At 38.6% G+C, this 23,747-nt stretch overlaps 2 protein-coding genes across 3 annotated transcripts in view; both read left to right on the top strand.

Annotated features, from left to right (window-relative positions):
* The first annotated feature begins 663 nt into the window (after positions 1 to 663).
* LOC139952860 (peptidyl-prolyl cis-trans isomerase-like) lies at positions 664 to 6,485 on the top strand. Its single transcript, XM_071952125.1, has 4 exons — positions 664 to 858; positions 2,881 to 2,911; positions 3,371 to 3,556; positions 4,478 to 6,485. Exons 1-4 carry the CDS (start codon positions 790 to 792, stop codon positions 4,684 to 4,686), a joined length of 495 nt encoding a protein of 164 aa, XP_071808226.1. The 5' UTR covers positions 664 to 789; the 3' UTR covers positions 4,687 to 6,485.
* A 1,674-nt stretch (positions 6,486 to 8,159) lies between these two features.
* Positions 8,160 to 23,747, top strand: part of LOC139952855 (uncharacterized) — a 69,568-nt gene continuing 53,980 nt past the window's right edge. For both annotated transcript variants that reach the window (XM_071952114.1, XM_071952115.1), the window contains exons 1-2: positions 8,160 to 8,509; positions 17,513 to 17,564. The gene's annotated coding sequence lies outside the window, so the exon portion shown is untranslated. The remainder of the gene's footprint in view (positions 8,510 to 17,512; positions 17,565 to 23,747) is intronic.

The following is a 23,747-nucleotide window of genomic DNA, read 5'->3' on the forward strand; positions in this document are numbered from 1 at the left end:
ACAACATGTGATTAAATAGCATAAAAAGTATATTAAAGGCAGTGGACACTATTGGTAATTACTCAAGCTAATTATTAGCATAAAACTTTACTTGGTAATGAGTACTGGAAGAGGCATGGGTACAAAACATTCTGAGAAACGGCTCCCTCTGAAGTGACATAGTTTTCGAGAAGACATATTTTTGCACGAATTTGATTTCGAGACATCCAGTTTAGAATTTGAGGTCTCAAAATCAACCATCTAAAAGCACACAACTTATAGTGTGACAAGGGTGTTTCTTTCTTTCATTATTATCTTGCAACTTCGACGACCGATTGAGCTCAAATTTTCACAGTTTTATTATTTTATGTATATGTTGAGATACACCAAGTAAAATGAGAAGACTGGTCTTTGACAATTAACAATAGTGTCCACTGTCTTTAAATCCTATTCCACAAGTACGTGTAGGTTATAGCGCTCCAAGCACTAACATGATCATGCATCTTGTAGGATCGAAAACGATCGACCATATCCCTTTAAAACTATTTCGGCATTCCATAGATTCTTTCCTATCAATGTTCACTGGTACTCCTAAAAAATTCCATTGGAAATTTCGCTGGTGCTTAAAAATGTTGTACACATAAACCCCTTGTTTGGAGGGTACCAGTTAACAACGTGACTTTTTTCACACACACACATGCGACCTCTCTTCCTTATCATTTCACTTTCAACACTTGGCCTGTGAAACGGGGGCATAAAAGCCGACTTCTTTGCACAATTGCGTCCATTTTTAGACGAGTTTTTTCCACCATGGCTAGGCAGAGATGTTTTTTTGACATGACAGCTGACGGCGCTGAGATGGGAAGGATCACTTTTGAGGTAAATAATAATAGTGGATTAATGTAGTTTATCTCATGTATCTGGATTCAATTTTAAAACGATTTTTGCGGTCCTACTAAAAGCCGACAATAAGCCGACAACGCCGACAACAAGTCCAGAGCGCCGCCAACACGCCGCCAACAAGTTTTAAATACCTCAAAAATTGCAAATAAACCATAGATATATTAGAACTATGTGTGTTTTGTAATATAAACATAAATTTAATGTAAAAAGTTCACGAAAAGTGTGAATTTTTAACCAGAAAAAAAACTTAACGTTCACGAAGAGCGGTCGGACGCCATCTTGGTTTAAAAACCGTGTTTGGACCAGACCATTATGATACGGGTAGATTTAGCACTTGTCAACAACAGAGGGCGGGCTTCATGTGAAGACCTTCACTACAGTGTGCACAGTGCATGACGCCCGCCCTCTATTGCTAAGTCTGACTCACCCGCATCATAATGGACTGGTCCAAACACGATTTTAAGCCAAGTATGCGTCCGACCGTTCTCCGTGAACGTTAAGTTTTTTTTACTGGTTAAAAATTCACACTTTTCGTGAATTTTTTACATTAAATTTAAGTTTATATTACAAAACACACATAGTTCTAAAATGTATATGGTTTATTTGCCATTTTTGAGGTATTTAAAACTTGTTGGCGGCGTGTTGGCGGCGCTCTGGACTTGTTGTCGGCGTTGTCGGCTTGTTGTCGGCTTTTAGTAGGACCCCGATTTTTGGGTTGAACCCAGAGGTCGTTGGTTCGAATCCCAGCCGTTGCTCTTGACTAATAGGAATGAAGAAACTGTCCCGCTCACAACCAGTCATATACACTGGTCATTATCGAAGGTTCGTGACGCTCTCTCCACCAATAGGAATAGCGAAACTGTCTGAGATATTTATGAATGCACTTTAAAGACAACATGGCGATGGCGGATATAACCGTTCGTTGCTAAATTCGGGTAAAAACAACCCTTTTTTTACAATTAAAAATACAAATTGGAAAAGTTTCCGTATGGTGCCACCACTTTTTCATTAGATATGAAATAATATAGTATCTAATTTACCTCAATGAGATATCCCTTTTTGTAAAAATGAGTGAAAAAGTGGTGGCGCCATACGGAAAGTTATCCTACAAATTTTTCAACAGTTTGAAAATGATTTAGATTAGATGCATATGACTCTTGTGCATATGTGTAACGGTTGAAATGTTCTGTTAATTAAAGTGCATTTAAAAATTGTTGTCGTGAGGGGTCGTGAGTTGTCAGTATTTTAGTGCGACCGGCCCCATGGAGCACTCCATGGTAGGCCACAGAGTAGTTGCGATAACAGAACCCTCCCTCCTTGGCGGCCGTTGGGAGGAGGGTTACGTTATCACAACTACAATCATGGCCAAAATGCTTGGGCCATCCTTTCCTGATACAACAGTTCCCTGTGCACTTCTCATTCACCTTCACATTCAAAACATTTGCCCCCCGCCCCCGCTCAATGTTGACTGTAATTCTGAACACAGTCGGCAAATGGAACCAACATTGAAAGGGGGCAGGGGGCCCAACGAGTTATGGCCGGGATTGTAGCTCGTCACCAGGCAGTATACCGCTAGCCCATTTATTCGGCACTTGACCAATAAATGGACCATTTGTTCATTGGTAATAAGCTTTTGGTTAGCAAATAGGAAACGTGAATGGGACAATAAGACAGACGACTACAAGACATAAACACGTTTTTAATACCAACGCTAAATAGTAGGGGGCAGGGGGCCCAACGAGTTATGGCCGGGATTGTAGCCACAGAGGTCATTTTCTCTGTTGCCCTTGGTCTTACTCCTGGCCTTGCTTGATGCCCCTTCAGAAGTTGAGTGCCCCATCATAAACTCTAAGGTTTTCCAATGAAGTCCCTTTTGCAAAATGAAAATGGCTTGCCCTCTCAAACTCAAAGATGACTTTTTCCAGGCAGGTCAAGTTTTTAAATACAAATCAAGTTTTATTTATCTTTTGTTTAAAAGTGCCTTTTTTTTATCCTCAGCTCCGTAACGATGTTGTACCTAAAACAGCTGGTGAGTAAATATTATTATCACTTGTTTCAATCATTTTCTAAGTTTGAATTTTATAAGAAATTTTTTCAATGGCTGATTCAAAATTATGAGGAAAGCAACACCAGTGAGTGTTCTGCCCCCTGTTTGGCGAAGTCACCAAAGCAGGGATGTGATTTCTCCTTTTTTAATGGGAAAGAAAATAATAGGCCTAATAATTATTATTATTATTATTTTTATTTTTTTGTTACTTAACTCAAATTCATAAGAAAATAAAAAATAAAATCATATCATTCCAGATTGGAGAGTAGGGCTTTCAACACCAACGATTAATGTAAAGCAGGCTTCCCACTCGACTTGCAAGCTTTCACGCTTTTCTCTCATAGTTCGTTTTTTTTTTTATTTCACAACCTGTCGCATCCCTGCCATACTGCTGCACTGCACACCTGCCAACTTTTCTTGTTGCTTCTTAATCTTTATCAGAAAACTTCCGAGCTCTGTGCACCGGGGAGAAGGGCTTTGGATACAAAGCGTCAGTGTTTCACCGTGTTATCCCGGATTTCATGTGCCAGGCGGGAGACTTCACTCGTGGGAACGGCACTGGAGGAAAGAGTATCTATGGCGAGAAGTTTGCAGATGAGAATTTCAAATTGACTCATACTGGACCAGGTAAAGCTATGTTTTGCTAGAATTAATAGATTTTAAGCCTGGAAGTACATGGAGTCAGCCTGACACGACGACAACGATGGCGATTGGCAACGACGGCAATCGCCATACCTTCCAGGCTACCATTGGGTGCATGGGTTTATTCTGTTTGTGCATGTTGTACTAATGGCACTGGTACTTCAACAACTCTGATTGTCTAAAGACTAACTTCTTCTTAACCCTCCTATAGTCGATGCCTTTTTGTAACAAGTTGATACACCATTTGAAACCATTAATGGTTTTGAATGCTATGATAGCTGTGCACACAGTTGGTTCCCCAAATGGTTTTGAATGGTGGTGCAGCTGGTACAGAATCCTATGAGGATTGTTTTAAGTGGTGCCTCAAGGATCCCACTATGTCATGACTGAGTGATACCAGGCGGTGTGGGGGTGACCAATCTGTCCCTGGCTACACTATGTCATAGACACTACAGGATTTGTTAAACAGCTTGCTGACCATCTGAACCCATTCGGCTATGGTAATGCACACAGGTACAGTGTATGCACAGCTCAAAACCATCTGAATGGTTTTGAGTGGTAGTACAGCTTATCATCAACCCTGCTCAAATGGTACTGCCATGTGTGTACAAAAACGATGGGGTTGTAAACGTTAGTGAATTTTGAATGGTTTTGAATGGTATATTAGTAGGAGTATTCCTTTAGATATAAATCCCTTGGTGATAGGTCTTTCTCGATAGCTGACCCCCAGACTTTGGAACAGCATTCCCATCTATTGCTATATTTAGGAAGCATCTTAAACACTTTTTATTCACTACACCATAGTTTTCTTTTTATTCTTGTTCAGCTCTTTGATTTCATGTAAAAGCGCTTGATAAATGCAGTTATTATTACCATTATTATTATTTTTGTGATTATCATTATTAGGAGTCTTATCCATGGCTAACTCGGGAAAGAACACAAACGGCTCTCAGTTCTTCATCACTACCTCTAAAACAGATTGGCTGGATGGGAAACACGTTGTGTTTGGCTCTGTCGTCGATGGAATGGATGTCGTCAAAAAGATTGAAGCCTTCGGCTCTAATGATGGTAAAACCTCCAAAAAAATTGTTGTCAAGGATTGCGGTCAGCTGTAGATTTGGAGGAGAGGGGTGCAAGTAAACAGTTGTTTATCACTTTCACTTATTAGTAATTAGGGTCCAAATTTAAAGGGTATTATACAGGATTGGTAGAGCTGACAACAGAGTCGCAGACAGTTTTCATGTTTTCTGTGAGAAACCATTTACATGACATAACAAATTTGGGTTTTATCCATTGTGTGAGTCTGGAGAAAATATGGAAAAACTGTACTCAATTTTTAGCTCATGTCAAACACATTGTCTTTAATAAATGCTATAACAACAACTGAAAGCGAGATCAGCTGTTGCCTTGTTTGGGGGTTGGTTTTTTATTTACGTTTTGAATACAGTTTTCGTGGAACATGACTTCATTTTAGAGGGACATGTTTCACAGGTAAAAATGGTTTAAGTATGAACTTCATAATCAGTAAGCTTTCAGATTGAAATTATTCAATGATGGTTATTATCCTCACCAATCCAGTATAATATCTTACGCATAGTTGCTGATAGGTAAACTTCCTTATAAAATGGCAGATCCAATTATAACCAGCTAACAGAACTAGATGTGTTTTTGGTAATCCAATTGAATATGCTTAGCAAGAAATCCAACTCTGCCTTAGTTTCTTCAGCACAATTTCCAGCCGATCTAACAAGATCGTTGCAGAGATGTCATCACCATTTGAAATTAATGTTTTGAAATAATCGTTCTTAGATCCAGTTTTTGTATGTTATAGTAATTTCTATTGGGCCCAATCCAGGAGCTTGGGATACAGTTTTGTAAAAAAGTTTCTTTACTAGTGACATTGTAGGAAAGGAGGCTGGGTGGTCTCAAGACATTCTGAGTGGGCGTTTCATATTCTGGAGACTTGTGGATTTCCTTAGTCTGCTGCCACCTCTTGTTTTGGAGTACCTTGGTCTTACAAACCCCACTTAATTTGTTTTGACGACATTTTATGCAATCTAACATACCCATCATTGGCAAGAAATTGCGCAGTAACATTCATGCAAAGTTTAAAATTTGACATACGGAAAACAAAACGGAAAACGTTCACCACTTTTAATACTCGCATTATTAGTGAGTATCAAAACGGTGGAGGCATTGTGGTTGACTTTGTAGTGTAGTTTCAATGGTTCACAGAAGAGTTATTAAAACTATTTGAGGATGGAGTATGAGTTTTATCATATATTGTGGTATGCAATACCCTAAGAAATTATAAATGTATTTTTTAGCAGCTTGCCAGTCAAATGTTTAGATGAATACTCAGGATACTCGTAAACACCTAAAGAGCGTTCTTAGCTTTCTACATTTTCAGGTCATGCAGAGAGCACGATCATTTTGGTCCAATCCCCAGAAGTGGCTCTTTTCAAAAACTTCTTTCCAAATTGATACACTTTTTTGAATATCAACATTTTACACACCCTTATAAGCCACTCGGCCAGGGTTTTACCCTCAACTTTTTCAACGACTAGCAGCCAGCAGGACCAGTTAGCTTTTCAATTGACGAGTCCTTCGGCTTTTCACTAGTCTATTTTATATTAAATAGGGATGCTTTTCAATACGAATCTAGCCAGCCAGACCACTTGGGGTGTATTTTGACTGCTCCTCCGATTGCTAGCGGACCACTGTTAAGTTATAAATACTACATAATGGTCTCCGAACCCCCTTCTTGGGATGACACTGAAAATGTTGAAAACTTTGGACGGCCCTTGTAACACAAAGTAGCTTTAAGGATGGACACCAATGTTTTCTGTGGTTAATAAAGCTTCTTTATTATTGGTAAATAAATTGTGTGGTGAATAAACAATGGCACAGTCTACCTACTTATTGTTTTCAATTTCATATAGAGCTTTATCACACCCAATGTGCTATCCAACCACTTGGTTTGTTTGTATGTGAAGCTACATTTTTTAAAGGGACATATTGCCTTGGATCGGTCGAGTTGGTCTTTGAAAAGCGTGTGTAACCTTTTTTTATAAAATGCATATGGGTAGAAAGATGTAAAAGTAGAATACAATGATCCACACAAACATGCCTCGAAATTGCGTGGTTTTCCTTTTACCTCTACGACTAACACGTTGGCCATTTATGGGGGTCAAAATTTTGACTCCCATAAATGGCTGACCACGTTAGTTCGCACAGTAGAAGAAAAACCACGCAATTTCGAGGCAAACTTGTGTGGATCATTGTATTCTACTTTTAAAACATCTTTCCAACCATATGCATTTTATAAAAAACGGTTACAAACGCTTTTGTTTAGACCAACTCGTCCGATCCAAGGCAACGTGTTCCTTTAAGCATGAGACCTATACTTTTATAGCCTATGTAGCGGTTGAGAAGGTGCTGTTGCGCAGCATGCAGCCAATCAAAACAGGAACATCGTGTTGAACCCCTTCTCTTTTTGATAGGTGCACTGTTTTTTTTATTTTTTTGACATGCATTGTGCAGTGAGAAGTGTGATTAAAGGAACACGTTGCCTTGGATCGGACGAGTTGGTCTATAAAAAAGCGTTTTTAACCGTTTGTTATAAAATGCATATGGTTGGAAAGATGTTTTAAAATTAAAATACAATGATCCACACAAGTTTGCCTCGAAATTGCGTGGTTTTCCTTTTACTGTGCGAACTAACACGGTCGGCTGTTGGGAGTCAACAATTTGACTCCCATAAATGGCCGACTGTTAGTCGACGAGGTAAAAGGAAAACCGTACAATTTCGAGGCATGTTTGTGTGGATCATTGTATTCTACTTTTACAGCATCTTTCTACCTATATACATTTTATAACAAACGCTTTTCAAAGACCAACTCGACCGATCCAAGGCAAGGTGTTCCTTTAATTTGGTGTCGAAACTGTTGGGTCAAGGAATATTTCTAAATTGTTCAATGCGAAACACTGGTTTTTCAGGCTTGAATGAAATACAAATCTAAGCTGTGTTATTCCTATATTATTCCAAGTAAAGGATCCATGAGAAACAGGTTTTTAGGCTCAGAAAGCAACTGAAGATCCTATTTGAAACGCTGCTTCGACTTTGGATTCGGCTCGGGCTAGTTTGGCCCGCCGGTTGAGTTGACAATAATTGCACGTGCTTTGCGTATACGCGCTCAGGGCCGGCTTCAGACAAGAGAACGGACGAGCCTCAAGCCAAGGACGTGGTTTCGAAAAGGGTCTCAGTGCGTGTTTTCGAAATTAACCAAGTGTATCTTCTTTTGAAAAAATCAATAAGGATCATATGTCTTGGTGAAACGCAGGTTTTCGGCCTCATGAAAATGAATGGAAGCTCAAGAAATTTCTGTAAAAACAACTAGAACTTTCATGTGTAGAAGCTCATGAAGATTTGGAAGATCAAGAAAAGATGGTCAAGTCGAAAAAGCAAAGCAACTGCATGGTTAAAAAAGAACCCCTCATCTGTTTGAGGAGTGCGCCCTCTGTTGAAACCAAACATTTTACATGCTATTTCATGCTTTTTTCACGGACGACAAAACGACAACTAGATTGCGCTCGAGTCTTGTTTTTACGTGCACAACTTTCTTTACAACTTGTCGGTGTCTTCTTTACTATTCCACTGCCTGTAGCCAGCTTTACACTGATCCTTGTACTTGCTACTTTTGGAGAGTTTGTTATTGACCACATCGTGACCCAAGGAACTTTGTAAGAATTGGCAGAAGGATAAACCTGGATCGAAAATTCAATCGACTGTTGGAAGGTGTGTGTGAGAGGGGGAGCGCGGTTTTGGTTCTCGTTCGTGATCGATTAGACAGCGACCAGTTGACAGTGATTTATCGACGGGTGGCCGTGACAATATTTCAGGCCCAGATCCCGCTGGCGACACGGTCCGTTTTTCATGTAAGTTTTGTTTCTTTTTTATTCAGTACTTTTTAACAATTCCATCAAGCAAGATTTTGATGGACTGATAATTGTGAATGTATACCCAGTAACTGGGGCGCAGCGGCTGTACTTTTTTCGAAATTTTGACATTCTCGGCGTCAAAATTTGGAAAAAAGGAGTACAGCGCCCCAGTTACTCTCTGTCCTTACTCTATGCTGGGTGGATCTAGTTATAATGAAGATTCGGAAATCTATTTATAGCATTCGGTAGCCTTAAGTATTAAAACTATTATTTTTATTAATATTATAAAACTGAGAGTGAGAGTGAGACGGGCATGACGGGGGAAAGGGAAAGCATAATTTCATAAAATAAGGCCTACATTGCAAAAAAGGTTGACTCAATCAACATCTATCATCTGATCATGAGGAAGGAAATGTATGATGAGAGGACAAATATTATTTTGCAAACCAAAGGGCACTTCCATTCTAAAATCGTTTAAGTCTATCTCTATGGGAAATAATTATTTGAACAAGGAAGGGGCACCAACATTTGGCAACATACAATGTAGGAATAGGATATGTTTGCATTTGTGTACACATAGTTCCAGTTGTTGTTGAATTGAAAGATCGGTGTTTAATACAGATTTTTTATAAGTTGTAAATTTTGATTGTAATACAAACAAAGGGTGGAGTAGGCCTACTCGCTGTACAGTGAATTAATTCAATTGTAACAATAAGCTCACACTCTCACAGAGGCAAATTGAATCAGAGAAAAAATAATGCTTCAGTCAGGACAGTGAAGCCCTTTTGACATTGTATAACATTCCTGTGCACATTTCTTCCAAACTGATTCACAAATGTGCACAATTCCACCAATTGTCCAGCATTGTTTTTTAAGAAGAAAAAAAAGATAGGTTTAAGAGCCCCTGCCTGTAAGAGTGTACCAAGTGGTGATTCATGGGTTCTCAGATCTTCTTCTAAAAAATTAGAGTGATACATCATCATACCAAACGAATAAATCCAAAATTTTAGTTTGCTGACGCTTTCGGTTTTGGAGTTACCAGTTATCAAAGTTTGGGCCAAAAAGCCCTCGAGAAACAAATAGTACATTCCCTGTAAACACAAAAATGTGCGCCAAGGTCATCCCAACAAAAGTAAAACATTTTTTGAAACCTCCAGTTGGGCTCATAACAAAAGTAAAAAAAAAAAATTGGGATCTCGTTGGCGCATCATGTTACGCGCACCTGAACCTTTGACGAACAGTGCCCTCGTGCCATTTTCAACGCCTCATAACTCAGCGCGCCTATAAGATCCCATGAATTAAACAAGTTCAAATGAAAGAGCTTGCATCCCTAAAACAAATTTAAGTGCAAAGTGCGTGGGATCTCGTTGGCGCAGAGAGATAATAGAGGTCAAAGTTCAAATTTTACCAATATATTGCGTTTTTGCACCTCCGTAACTTTGCGCGCCAACAACAAAAAATTGTTTTTATGGCAACTGGGTATTGGAACAGTTTTCATCTAATGAAAAATGAAAAAAGAATCTTGGGATCTCTGCAACTTGCATGTCAAAAGATTTTTTGAAAATTTTCTAAAGTACTGTCATTCCACACATTTTGGCCTAAATTGGCACAACATTCACTTTTTTCATCACTGTAAGCATCTATGCCAATAAGATCCCATCAATGTTTTCTTGTATTTGGTTAAGTTGAGTGTTCCTTAACAGATTTCAATTGAAAAATAATTGGGATCATGTTGGCCCACCAATATAACAAAGGTCAAAGGTCATATGAAACTACACTACTGCCATTTCGGGCGATTTTGCGTTGTCTAGAAATCCACGCGCCAATATGATCCCATTAAGTTGTCTGTGTTTTATGATTATATAGATTCTCAGCAACACATAAAAAGCAAAAACCAAATGGGATTTGAGTGGCGCTAACAAATATTACAGATCAAAAGTTCACAATACATGCCTATACACATTGTACTTATGCATTGCTGTGGCAACCGAAAGTGAGAAATATCCCCCAATTTCAAAATGTTGGCAAACCATGAAGGGGATAGGTCTCCAAAATGAATTTTGGTCAAGATACAGACTGGACTTGTTTTTACAAATGGTGTTAGTTTAATGTTGGTTGGTAACTGTTGCCAAGGTCAAAGGTTACAAAGAATATGGGTGTTTTTTATATTTCCGTCAAGAGCCAACTTCAGAGCCTTTTCAAGATTTTATTTAAAGAACAAGGGCTCTATCATTTCAGTTTGGGACAGCCACTTATAATATCTAGGCACATATGGTTGTCCCAAATTAATTATAGAGCCCATCCTTTTTTGATAAAATGTTGACAGGGCTTCGAAGTTGGTTCTTGACAGAAAATGTATTACAAAACACCAATATTTTCTGTGGAGAGCCAACTTCAGAGCCATGTCATCATTTTATCAAATGAACAAGGGCTCTATAATTAATTTGGGACAATCACATGTGCCTAGATATTATAAGTGGTTTTCCCCAACATAAAGGAAAGAGCCCTTGTTCATTAAATAAAATCTTGAAAAGGCTCTGAAGTTGGCTCTTGACAGAAAATATAAAAAACACCCATATTCTTTGTAACCTTTGACCTTGGCAACAGTTACCAACCAACATTAAACTAACACCATTTGTAAAAACAAGTCCAGTCTATCTCTTGACCAAAATTCATTTTGGAGACCAATCCCCTTCATGGTTTGCCAACATTTTGAAATTGGGGGATATTTCTCACTTTCGGTTGCCACAGCAATGCATAAGTATAGGCATGTATTGTGAACTTTTGATCTGTAATATTTGTTAGCGCCACTCAAATCCCATTTGGTTTTTGCTTTTTATGTGTTGCTGAGAATCTATATAATCATAAAACGCAGACAACTTAATGGGATCATATTGGCGCGTGGATTTCTAGACGACGCAAAATCGCCCGAAATAGGCAGTAGTTTAGTTTCATATGACCTTTGACCTTTGTTATATTGGCGGGGCCAACATGATCCCAATTATTTTTCAATTGAAATCTGTTTAGGAACACTCAACTTAACCAAATACAAGAAAACATTGATGGGATCTTGTTGGCACAGATACTTACAGTGATGAAAAAAGTGAATGTTGTGCCAATTTAGGCCAAAATGTGTGGAATGACAATACTTTAGAAAATTTTCAAAAAATCTTTTGACATGCAAGTTGCAGAGATCCCAAGATTCTGTTTTCATTTGTCATTAGATGAAAACTGTTCCAATACCCAGTTGCCATAAAAACAATTTTTTGTTGTTGGCGCGCGAAGTTATGGAGGTGCGAAAACGCAATATATTGGTAAAATTTGAACTTTGACCTCTATTATCTCTCTGCGCCAACGAGATCCCACTCACTTTGCACTTAAATTTGTTTTAGGGATGCAAGCTCTTTCATTTGAACTTGTTCAATTTATGGGATCTTATAGGCGCGCTGAGTTATGAGGCGTTGAAAATGGCACGAGGGCACTGTTCGTCAAAGGTTCAGGTGCGCGCAACATGATGCGCCAACGAGATCCCAAATTTTTTTTTATACTTTTGTTATAAGCCCAACTGGAGGTTTCAAAAAATGTTTTACTTTTTCTGGGATGACCTTGGCGCACGTTTTTGTGTTTACAGAGAATGTACTATTCGTTTCTTGAGGGCTTTTTGGCCCAAACTTTGATAACTGGTAACTCCAAAACCGAAAGCGTCAGCAAACTAAAATTTTGGATTTATTCGTTTGGTATGATGGTGTATCACTCTAATTTTTTGGAAGAAGATCTGCGAACCCATGAATCACACCCCCCCCTAATTTGGTACATTCTTACAGGCAGGGACTCTTAAAATAACTTGTTTGACAACTGTAAAATTGCCTCAAATTGGTTTCTCACGTGTGACAATTGTTGCAAGTTGCGAGGCGGTAGTTTTTTTCTCCCCCGCACCGTTATCAAAGCAATGCCGTTTGTCCTATTGTTTGGTTTTTATTACAAAAGAATACAACATGTAGTTGTTTGGCCTTGTGATAACAGTTAGCATGCATGGTTGCTGATTGGGTTACTTAACTCCAAAATGCATCTTTAAGACAACTTAAGTCTAGATTTGTTGCTTTTTTCAGAGAATTCAAACCAGAGATAATCAAATGTTATCAGCATTAGCAGGGAACCAGTCATTGACATACATTTATGGTGATTTTTGACTGTTAACCTTGCTCTCTGGCCAAAAAACTTATTGTACATTATTTGGTGTGTTGGCTATCAGTCTAGTTCACCAGACGAAAGTTCTGGTGTTGTCAGCAGCAGAGTGTGGGTTCGAATCCCACACCTGTGCCCTTCCGTAAGGAACTTCAAACTAAAGATACGTAACCAAAATTTCTTCGTAAGAAGTTGGGAAGGTACATGTAATGTAGTTTATTCTGCTCCACTAACCAGGCTCCTAGTGGATGATACCTATGCCTACATCCTTAGGGACTAGACTGTAAAGGAGGTAACCTTGTTTCAGCCTTATGGAGTAGTTGGCAACGAGCCCCTGGTAGCTGTTGATTTGGGCAGACAGCTACAATCAGTTAAGTTGGCTAGCCCTCACCTTGAAGTGGCCATCAGGTTTTGTGATGTAAAAGGTAGTTTCGCATAAAAACAAAAGTTATGAAGTTTACCCCGTACAATTTCATACCAAATCAGAAATAAAACATGAGTGGCATACAGAGAGAGAAAACCCAGTCAGATAATCAAACCATCAAACACTCAATAATAAAATTTATCAAAATAACCCCAAACGACTAACAAATTTGACTTTGTTTCACTATGTTAGTCTGTTAATGTTTGCAGACGAAACATAAAACAGGCTCAATATATCTGTCCGCCCCTCTCCCACCCACTGTGACTTTACAGAATTATAAAATATTTGACGATGCATGTAAGGCCAACCCTTGCCAGGGGGCTGCCATTGCTCTGTTAAACTATGTGCACCCTACGTATGTAATAAGTTGACTCCAACGGTATCCAGTTTCTGTAAAGTTCCTGAACCATACCTTGGTCCTGCTGAGTGAAAGATATTAAAATGTCAATGACTATATGAGAGTGACACAGTGAGACACAACGCTTGTACTACATGTATGTCCCATTAGAACTTCTGTATGGCTGTATTATTGAGCCGGCAAAAAGACACATCACTATGGTACTTTTTGTAACACAAACACAATGTCCCCAGATTTACATTAAACTTACACCGTTTGAAGATGATGATAGTAGAAAACATACCTTTAAAAAATATTACTTGCTGAGGTGGCATACGTTTTGAGAAATGAGTAAAACAATGTCACGAAAATACGTTTAACATGGGATGCTTAAATAATTTTCGTCTCCTGAGACGAAAGTTATTTTTGTGACTTGTTTTACTCATTTCTTAAAAAAAAAAAAAAAGCACCTCCGCAAGTAATATTTTAAGGGAAGCTTTCTACCTTTATATTTTTGTGAATTGGATCTGGAGTAGGCCAATTATGCTTAGCAAGATTTTTTAGTGCTCAAAAAGACAAGGGATTAAGAAATTCAGAAGGTTTAACCTTTGTCTTGTTCCCTATATGGACAATAAATAAGGAATGCAAATGTTGTTCCACCAGACTACCCTTTTCCCTCCAGTCTCTCTCGCATCGAGCAGATAAGAATCAAAGAAAACAACAACAACATGGCTGGGTTTAATGAAGGTCCTTAAGTCAAATCGTCAAAGATTTGATGGAGAGCGATTCAACCTTGCCGAAGTAAATGTTGAAATTTTCTGCCCCTAGGGAGTTTCTTTTTACCTTCTTTTGAGGTTCAGCTATGCAGAAGCAATCTGTGACCTCAGTCAAAAAAAGAAAGGTGTTTAGGAAACAAATCCTCTCGGCTCACTGTGGTGACTCTGGTTTTCCTTTCTGCTGTAAAGTTTGCTAGCATTACCAAATACTGCAGTGGTTCTTTTCATGAGTCGGACATTGCAACAATGAGGGTCATTTGGGAGAGAAATCAAGTCACTGTTCATCGGAAGGTCGTTCATTGGAACAAGGTTGTCTTAAAAAACCAGAAAAATGTCTGAATAGTACTGTTGTAAGTTGATGATTAGGGCATCTAATTGACTCGCTCGGAATACTTGGAAATAAACGTCAATTAATGAAAAATGGTTTAAAAAAGGTTGGAGGCAAGTTTCATGGATAATGGATTGGTGTTTGTCGATGTGATGCTGATTTATAGGCAACATTATCAAGAAAGATACAATAAATTATGTACAAATTACAGTATCCACTTTGCTGGGTATTGTGTTCTTTGGGAAAAAGGTGAAAATAACAGGTTTTCTGGAAAGTCGCGTAAATCCATTGTAGTATGCTAAAATATTTTTTGTCAAATTGTTTTACTCATTTCTAAAGAACTACAACACCTTAGCAAGTAATATTTTAAGGGAAGCTTTCTACTATCATTATCTTTAAACAGTGTAAGTTTATTGTAAATCTGTGACCGTTTGTAATATTGTACCCAAACCCTTTAAAAAGAAACAAGGCACAAATGTTGAAAACTTTGTGATGGTTTCGTTAAAAGTGAAACGTGAAAGAGGCAAGACCCCAAGGTATGCAGCAAGCATTGTCCGTAGACAGGCGTGCATATATTTTAAAGAAATGATCTCTGGAGGATAATCCGGGCTAAGTGCCCTGAACAATGGGTGGTCTGGCTAAGCATGGGCTAAGCATACCTCAGTGTTTGTTTGATTTTTTTAAAGTTTTATAAACAGTTCTGGCCCTCCTCTGTCCATCATACATGTACTCACAGAAATCTTGTGAGCAAATACATTGTGTAGAACTCTCACCTTCAGAGGTGAAACATCTTGGGGTGACTTATGGTTGTTTCAGGGGCACACCCAGGGGAACGATTTGTCAAAGGGAGGGGTGTGGGGAGGGTGTGAAAGAGAGAAAATGTTTAAGTTGTTTCTGTTGAATACATGGCCATTGGCCAGTAGTATTTCAATGTAATACACAAAATTACATGCTTAGAAAATTACGTTAAACAACGACAATATTATAGAAAAATCTAGACTAGTTGAACCTACAAAGAACAGTGAAAGTATTGAAACTTTCTGTCTACTCTACAGAGTCGAACTGCTTTATGATTAATTGAAAACAAATCACTACAAAACAAAGCAAAACAGATCATGTAAATGTAAGTTGAGGGGGGTCATAAATATGGTTTTGTCAATTTAACACCCAGCTGGCAAAGATTGTCAATTTCATTCCAAAGTAAAAGTAAAAGTGTGTTTATAAGCTGGGAAAACCTATCCAAAATATCTAGTTCATTTGAGGCTGGTCTTTGTTCATCAGTGTAGGCCTATAGATATTATGAAGCCATTCAATATTTTATTGGAGGTTAGGTGGGTGGGGTCCAAACAATTGACAATAGTAAACATCTAAAAAGAATGGACAAGTCTCAAGATGGTAACTCACTAACTTACACACAAACCCCTTACTCTTATCACAGAAGAAAAAAAGCTAATGTAAGAGAAAAATCAACAAAGCAACTCCAGTAGTGCATAAAACAGCACCCTTAAGTTATTGTTAGAGTTCTTATGTAAGTTCTACATTGGCTGGTTGCTTTAATACAAAACACAGTCCTGGGAACAAAAAACATATTATAGAATGTATTTTACTTTGAGAGGGGGTACCTCAAGGGGGAGGGGCATTTGGAGGGGGATGAATAATGAGTGAGTTAAGCTTCTTCACAGTTTGCTTTAGTAAGGAGACTGTTTTTGTACTTGGGGCTAGGTTTTTTTTATGCATGCAGTTAGGTGGTGAGTGGTGAAAGATCCAGACCTAATGGGGACAAGATGCTAAGCAGTTTGTGTTTTGTCATCACTCACTTTGTAAGGATTCTTGTTTGGGTTCTTTCTGATGAAACCTGCATTAAAGAGGGGGCTTCAATGTCATACAAAAAATACCCAAACCCTTTAACGATGCATGGCTCAATTTGTGCTGAAATATATATACTTTTTAGTCAAACTGAGGCTTGAAGGAAAAGATAGTCTGATCCCCATTCATGATAAATGATTTAGAGCTGTCATTGTCACTGTGGTTTGTGGGGTACCTGACGGAGACGACCGTACCAAAGCATGATGAAGTTGTTTTAAACAAAATTCATTCAACCACACCAGTTTCCAAACAGGCAGTTAATTTTTGTTAAACCTGAAGCTTTCTCAAAATCTCCTCATGAACTTAGCATTGAATACACATACTGGCCGTTTGATGCAATTCTGCAGTTAAATTTCTAGTTTGCTTTAAGCATCAACAGATCGTAGAGTAAGAACAGATGTATTGTCGTTGTGGGTTTTATTTAATTTCCATTTTTTATTTGAAAGGAATAAATAACAAAAAACTTCACTTGAAAAAGGGTGATCGTAAACATCAAAACCGCAGTCATGAAGAGTTTATGTACATGTTTTTATGAAATCTGTGACCAAAAACCATTTAATGTTGTATGTATTACCAATGGTTATCAAGTCGACATGGTGAGCCACAAAATAATTCTAAACCTCTACCAAACAAAGTGCATTTTTACAGGGCAAGGTCACCATTCTAACCCATGAGTTTCATCCACTAGATTTAGAAGCACGGTCTGTTTTGTTATCGTGGTTGCTCCACACTTTGAGTGGTCTGCAGGTGTGTTAAAAAGCTTACAATCCTAGCTCATTGGTGCGTTGTATGACGACAGGGAAACGCAGTGACCATGATGGTCAAGGTTGGGGGGGTATCCACGTCAAAATCAAAAGCAAGGTTTCCTAGAAAGTTGACATAACTGTGACATGAGTTTACGGAGCTACTGATGTATGCCTACTGTATTGCGGTCATTGGTAACCAAAGGACATAATGGTGTTACTGTATGACGGGTGGATTTGTAAAGATTATGGATTTAGTGTCTAAGGACAGGGTGTAAAACACACAACTTGTGGACTTTGTGAGTAATATTGGGCAATTTGTTGTTGGACATTTTTTACAGACGCTGGAACGGGAGGATAGTATGTATGTGTATAGAAGTTGATGGTCAAACGGTAAGTACAATTTGTATGCAGTTTTGTTCTTTGATTTTAAATTTTTGTGTAGTTTTGTTGATTTTTTGTGATTCATGACACTCTCATGTTTCTGTATGTTTTTTAAGTTAGGGTTTTTGTTTTAATTGTGTATCCTTTTTATTATGATAAATTTCGTGTGGATTAAACCAAGGATGCCTTTTAATGAAGCCTGTAAACAAGGGTGCTCGCAGTTGTATGTGAACTAGAAACACTGGGGTTAACCCCCTACTCTTCCATGATCGTGTTCTGGGTTCTTTTGTGTTCGCTACCAATCCTAGTACATGTACATACAACATGCGACTTAGTCCCATCTGTTGGACCAGATGGACTCTTGGTTTGTTCAGATCCTTATTTGAGAAACTCAATCCGATTCTGTACAATATATCGTAAAATTGTATCTCAGCCAAGCTGTTAATAAAGGGAGTGTAGGTCTAGGCCCTTACTTTTGGTAATATTACAAACAAATGAAAGTATATTAATTTTGGTTTTTATTATTATTATTATTTTGTTTACCCATACACCGATGTGTGTTAGCACTGTATACTCAGTACTTTCCCGAGTCCTGTGAAAAAATATCACAGGCATGTTACTCGGCTGGGATTCAAACCCATGACCCTTGCAATTCTAGAGCAGTGTCATACCAACTAGACTACCGAGGTTGCTTGGCAGCTAGAGGCAGTTTGAATCCTATGTTTTGGCAGCGGGTACCGCAACATCTATTAAAAAATGAAAGGTCATAAAAAACATACTCTGAAAGAAGCACTGCACTCGACAATGAATATTATTTTGAGGAATGTGGTTTTAGAGAAAGGGATCTGAAAGATTGTCATGCGTGAAACATTTCTCAAATTGTGTATTCCAATTGCGGAACATTCTTCCTACGTACATGTACGTGGACATAACTGCTCCAGATTTTCGGTGATATTTAAAAAACGCTACCCCCTTTTGAACTGAAATTTCATAGGTTAGTTGTATAATGTATACACATTTCCAAACAAGTGTACACTTTGCCTTTAACGTGTCAAGACTTTATGTACTACATTTTACAATGTATGTGATCATTGTCCATCCGAAATATCAATAGTTTTTTATCTGTGATTTAGGTTTTGCTAGTGTACCCCATTTCCACTTGCTATTTGCTCACTCGTTCTCACACTGTTGACACACAGATAAGAATTATTTATTTAACAAATAGAAGTAGCCCTTCCCTGATTTTAAAGGGATTCGACATTGAAACGGCGTCAGATAACAAGAAATGTCTACATTTTTTTTAAAGAAATTTAATCAACTCTTTTGTTGTGGTTTTCATTTTATTGGGATATGATGGGATATGTTTTTTGAGAAAGAAAATATTGTTGACGGAAACTGGGAATTGATTAGGATTGTACTTTGGGTTTCCAATTCGTGCTATCTGTGTTGGGTTTCTTGTGTTCAGAAAGTTATATCAAGGCGCCAGGCTATATTTCCCTACGAGCTGCATGTCCATTACATTTTTCCAGTACAGTAAAGTATTTAAAAAAAAAGTACATTCACACATATACCCTGTTGAATTTCAATTTTTGGTTTAAATCCCACCTGCTGTTAAGTCACCCAAAACTGCACTAGGAAGTCTCACCCGCCCCTTTTGTCAATGTAGCTCTGCCCCCGCTGTTCCTTTATTCTGTTCAGTACATCAGGTGGCTGACTTAACGAATTAGAAAATATACGTCAAGCACGGATGTGTAATTTCTTTGAAAGGCAAAGCCACCTTGCTCTTGTCAGCAGATTCAACTTTTTATTTTTTTTTTTTTTTTTTTTTATACAGTTGGTGGACATGGTGGCCCAATATGTTAAAAATGGCACAAGAATTAGTTTAAAGATTGTTGTCGTTTCTGTCACACAAATCAAAAGTGCTTGGAGATTATTTCAGCGTATTTGCTTTTTGACCTACATTTTCAGCACTTTTCAAACATGAAGCCCACCCCATCCCTACGAGGCACCCAGGGCAATTGCTGTAGTGCCCTTTGCAAGGTTCCAATTCAAACTTACATTTTCCTCATAGAAGTGCCCTTTACCAGAGGAAAATTACTGAGCCCCCTTCAAAAGTAAAGTTCGAGGCCTGCCATAATAAAAATTACTACATTTTGTGAATTGCATCTAATCCTACACTATACCTAATGGATGTAGAAACGCATGGATTCGTTGGTCTGTCCAAAAGCCTATGGGTTTCTAGTGTAAGTTACCCCCCCCCCCCCCCCCACCACAAACACTACCACCTTAGTGCATGCTGTGACACTTTAGATGGTATTACCATGGCAACCCAAGTCCAACTTTAAGTGCTTCTTACCAGCAATTTTACCTGGTGTCCTTGGGTGACCTCAGTTTCGGTACCCCAGTTCGCACTGATGTTGTGGAGTTCTTTTTTTCTCCTGTAGTGAAATGATAGGAAAACCAGATATGACATTTTTTGAATGCCATTCCTTTGTTGCGATCTGGTTGGGTAAACTAATATGCAGTGAATAAACAAGTTCTGAGGCTAGATTTTTTTTCTTTTCCTGCAGGGTTTACTGAAAGAGATTATGACGGATCGGAATAATATAGTAATGTTCTTTGTGTGGTCGTAGCGCCGGGTAAACACTGAGTGCGTTGTGGACGTTGAACTGTTCTTTCATGAACTTGAACCACAGACTCGTTGGTCAGGGAAAAGAAACGAAATAGTTATTTGTTCCGCATGGTTGCTGTTTATTTTTTGGTTTAAACCCGAGTGAAATCTGTCTGGGTAAAGAGAGAAAACAACAACAGCTTAGAAAAATGGTGTAAATGAAAATTATTAATCGGATCAATTTTGGGTAAAGATTGAGACAGAATGAGAGGGATAGTTTACAGTTTGACCCTGGCCCCAATTTTAAAGTTGGTTAGGCAGAAAATATTGCAGAGGTGTCCATTGTTAAACGCCAATCATATGTTGAGGGAATTGGTGATGGAGCGTAAATAAATCACATGATGCCTCGACTGGTAATCTGTTCTGATAAGCAAGTTCTTTTGAACGAGAATAAAGACATTGTATGACCTCATAAGGTCAAAGAGCGCCCTCAGAGAGGAAAAGGAAGACCTTTCAAAGGGCACCTCTATTGGAAAATCTTACAGTGAGTCTATGGGTAACTTTTGAAGGGGCACCAAGGCCAAACAGGGGCAACAGTGGCCAACTGTATGCTCTTATGATATTATAAGGCATCTTAGTTTTTTCGTCTTGGTTTTTTTATTGGTTGTTATGCCTGCTTGAAACCAAGTTTCCTGAAAAAATATTTGTAAGTCCTCTTTTCAAAAACTGTCAACCCTGACTGAAATACAAACATTATTTGTACAACTTCTGCCTTGACCTGCATTACTTTGAGTAAGTTTTCAATTAAAAAAGAGTCTGGTGACGTGACACACGGAAATGGTATCAATACATCCTGGGCGGCCGGGCTGTCGCCTTCTTGATGTCATTTCCATGAGCACAAGGAGCACATTTAGAATGTGACACCAGTTGGCCACCAACTGTGGACCTAGTCTAACATTAGAACGTGAATAATCAACAGTAAACGCTTTCTGTGAAAAACAGCTTGACAAATTTTGCAGTGTGGTTTTTCGTTTCCAGTGACTTTGGGATAATTCTTTTGAAGTTTACATCAGAACATTTACCGTACACGCAGTAGTGTTATTCTTTTGGTCTTCAGATATTGTGCCTTTTTTGAAAAGTTTTGTCGGATAATTTGATTAAAGTACTAGAATCCCTTCTAACAAATTGTACGTGACAAGTTATTTTGGGTGTTAACTTTATTCTGGTAAGCACAGTTTTGTTGTTCTAAAAAGCTCCTTCTTGTGCTTAAGCAGTTCCATGAAATTTGGGCATGTGCTGTGAATCATCGTAGAGCAAGGACCAATGGTGTCACCCACCTATAGTGTAAGGAAAAAACACTAAATTGTAAGGTAGTGAAATGATTGTACCTGCTCCTTTAAGAAGTCACTGCACTCAATTCTATTGTCATCTCAGAACACAAAAGACCCGAGTGTTTTTACCTTGTACAAAGAGTCCCTTTCAGTTTCTGGTAATTACGTGAGAAATTCTGGCAGAGGTTTTTATTTCCCTCTCTGAAAAAGGGGGATGGGACTACATAACCAATTATCCAGACTTATTTTGCAAGCTGTTGTGGGGGGAAAGCCGACTTTGTATTAGTGCCTACTAACCCAAAGTTCTATGATTTATTTATTTTTTGTTGTTGCAAAAAAAACAAGAAATATTTGTGGAGTCAAAAAAATGCTTAGGTCACTCTCTGAAACTGCCCACTAAATCATGAAGAAAGGCTTCTTGAAGCATTTGTGTATTTTAAGAATTTGTTTATGACCCGTAGGTATTTAGTGCTCTGCTATAAATGTTTTTACCATATACCACAAGCAGGTACACCTTTAAAGGAACTGTAGAAGGTGGCTAATGCCGTAACCATCCACACAAGTTACTATTTTATCGATTAAAATGTTGGCTGTCACTTTAAAGTATGACTAAGATGCAAGTACATGCACTTTGGAGGTAGGTTAAATAAAGTCAGTGACTTCACTTTCTGATTATCAAACTTCGCAGGAGAAATATTGTTTGGTTGACTTCACAACATGATTGCCTATGCATGCCTTGAACTTCGCTCTTGAAGGGGCACAGCAATTTTCCTCTGGTAAGGACCACTCCTACGAAGAAAATGTCAATTAGAATGGGAGGCTTTTGAGACTCTGGCGGCAGCAAACATGAAGGTCCTTTTGTGCGGCTCAGGGCTGTATGCTTCGTTTTTGAAAAGGCAAGGACACCAAGGCATTTTGTTCTTGGTCAAGGGCACCCTATGATGAAATTGCAAATTTGTACTGGAGCATTTCAAAAGGCACCAAGGCAATGACCAGGGGACACGGAGGCAATCGCCTTCGTTGCCTCCCTGAAGAATCAGGCCTGGCTCTGAGCGTGCGCGCACATGCTCAGTGTTGCGAGTGTAGGTCTGGGCACGCGCACTCCTGGCGAGAACTGTGAAAAGGACCGGTCAAAAGTTTCCCATTGGAACTTTGCAAAAATTCTAAAAATCTACCTAATTTTTAGACAAAATCTCCCTGTTTGTATGATGCACGTGTTGTCAGTTCTGCACCTTTAACAGGATTTAGTTTTACTTTGGATCTTTACAAGAAGGGACACAACTCCAGAAGCCAGTAATAGCCAAGGGTGCTCTAAGTTAATTTAGCCTCAACAACAACCGCATGTAATTACGGATGTGAATTTAATCTCTCTTAGGAATGGGTGTAAATTACGTGTGAATTGCTGGTGTTACACAAGCTATACCCCATAACCTACGCTATTGGCCGAACACCAATTATCCAAACCCAAACTCAAAGAAATGGACGTTTCGTAAACAGCAACTCAAAACCCATTCAGATCAAGACTTTGTATACCCGCCACAAAATGACCTGCAAGTTGCATTGAGTCGGTGATGCAGATAGAGTAAAAGTTTGTCTACCTACTCCTTTTTAAATTCAAACCGCTAAGCCTGTGTCTTGGATGAAGGGAGTTAATTTAGACCCATTGAAAGGACCCCCTACCCCTCCTAATGGGCCTGTTTTGTTGGCTGCTTTCAGGAAGTAAGAAATGAATGGAAAACTGCACACTTATACAATTTTGTAAATTTAGTTTTAAACAATAATCATGATTTTTCATGGTGTAAGGGTTCTTGCACAGTCTGGAGCATTTTATGTGGTGTTCTCTTCATGTTTTTTTTGTGAATTTTTTTAATGAAGAAAGATGCTTTTTTATTTTGTTGGTGTCAGCCGAATTTGCTTGTATCGGCTGGCTAAAAAAGCGCACATGATTGACATGTCGTCTGATTTCTGATCGTCTTCCCTCAAGACAATTCTGCCCTCAGAAAAAATCTGATAGAAAAGTGAAAATCTCTTTGCCATGTTTTATGCGATATAACTTAAAAAGAGTTAATAAAACTCTACACTTCCACAAACAGGTGCGATACACAGTTGAGTTGCATATTTGTTTATTATTTCATGGAACCTTACTGCAGACCCCAGAGTTCATGACCTTTTGGGGTCACAAGTCATGATATCATTCCCCAAGCTCACCTAAATGTCATATCCTGAATTCTTCGTATTCCGTGTCCCTAC

The sequence above is a fragment of the Asterias amurensis genome, chromosome 21 (genome assembly GCF_032118995.1).
Source record: "Asterias amurensis chromosome 21, ASM3211899v1".
Classification (NCBI taxonomy): Eukaryota; Metazoa; Echinodermata; class Asteroidea; order Forcipulatida; family Asteriidae; genus Asterias; species Asterias amurensis.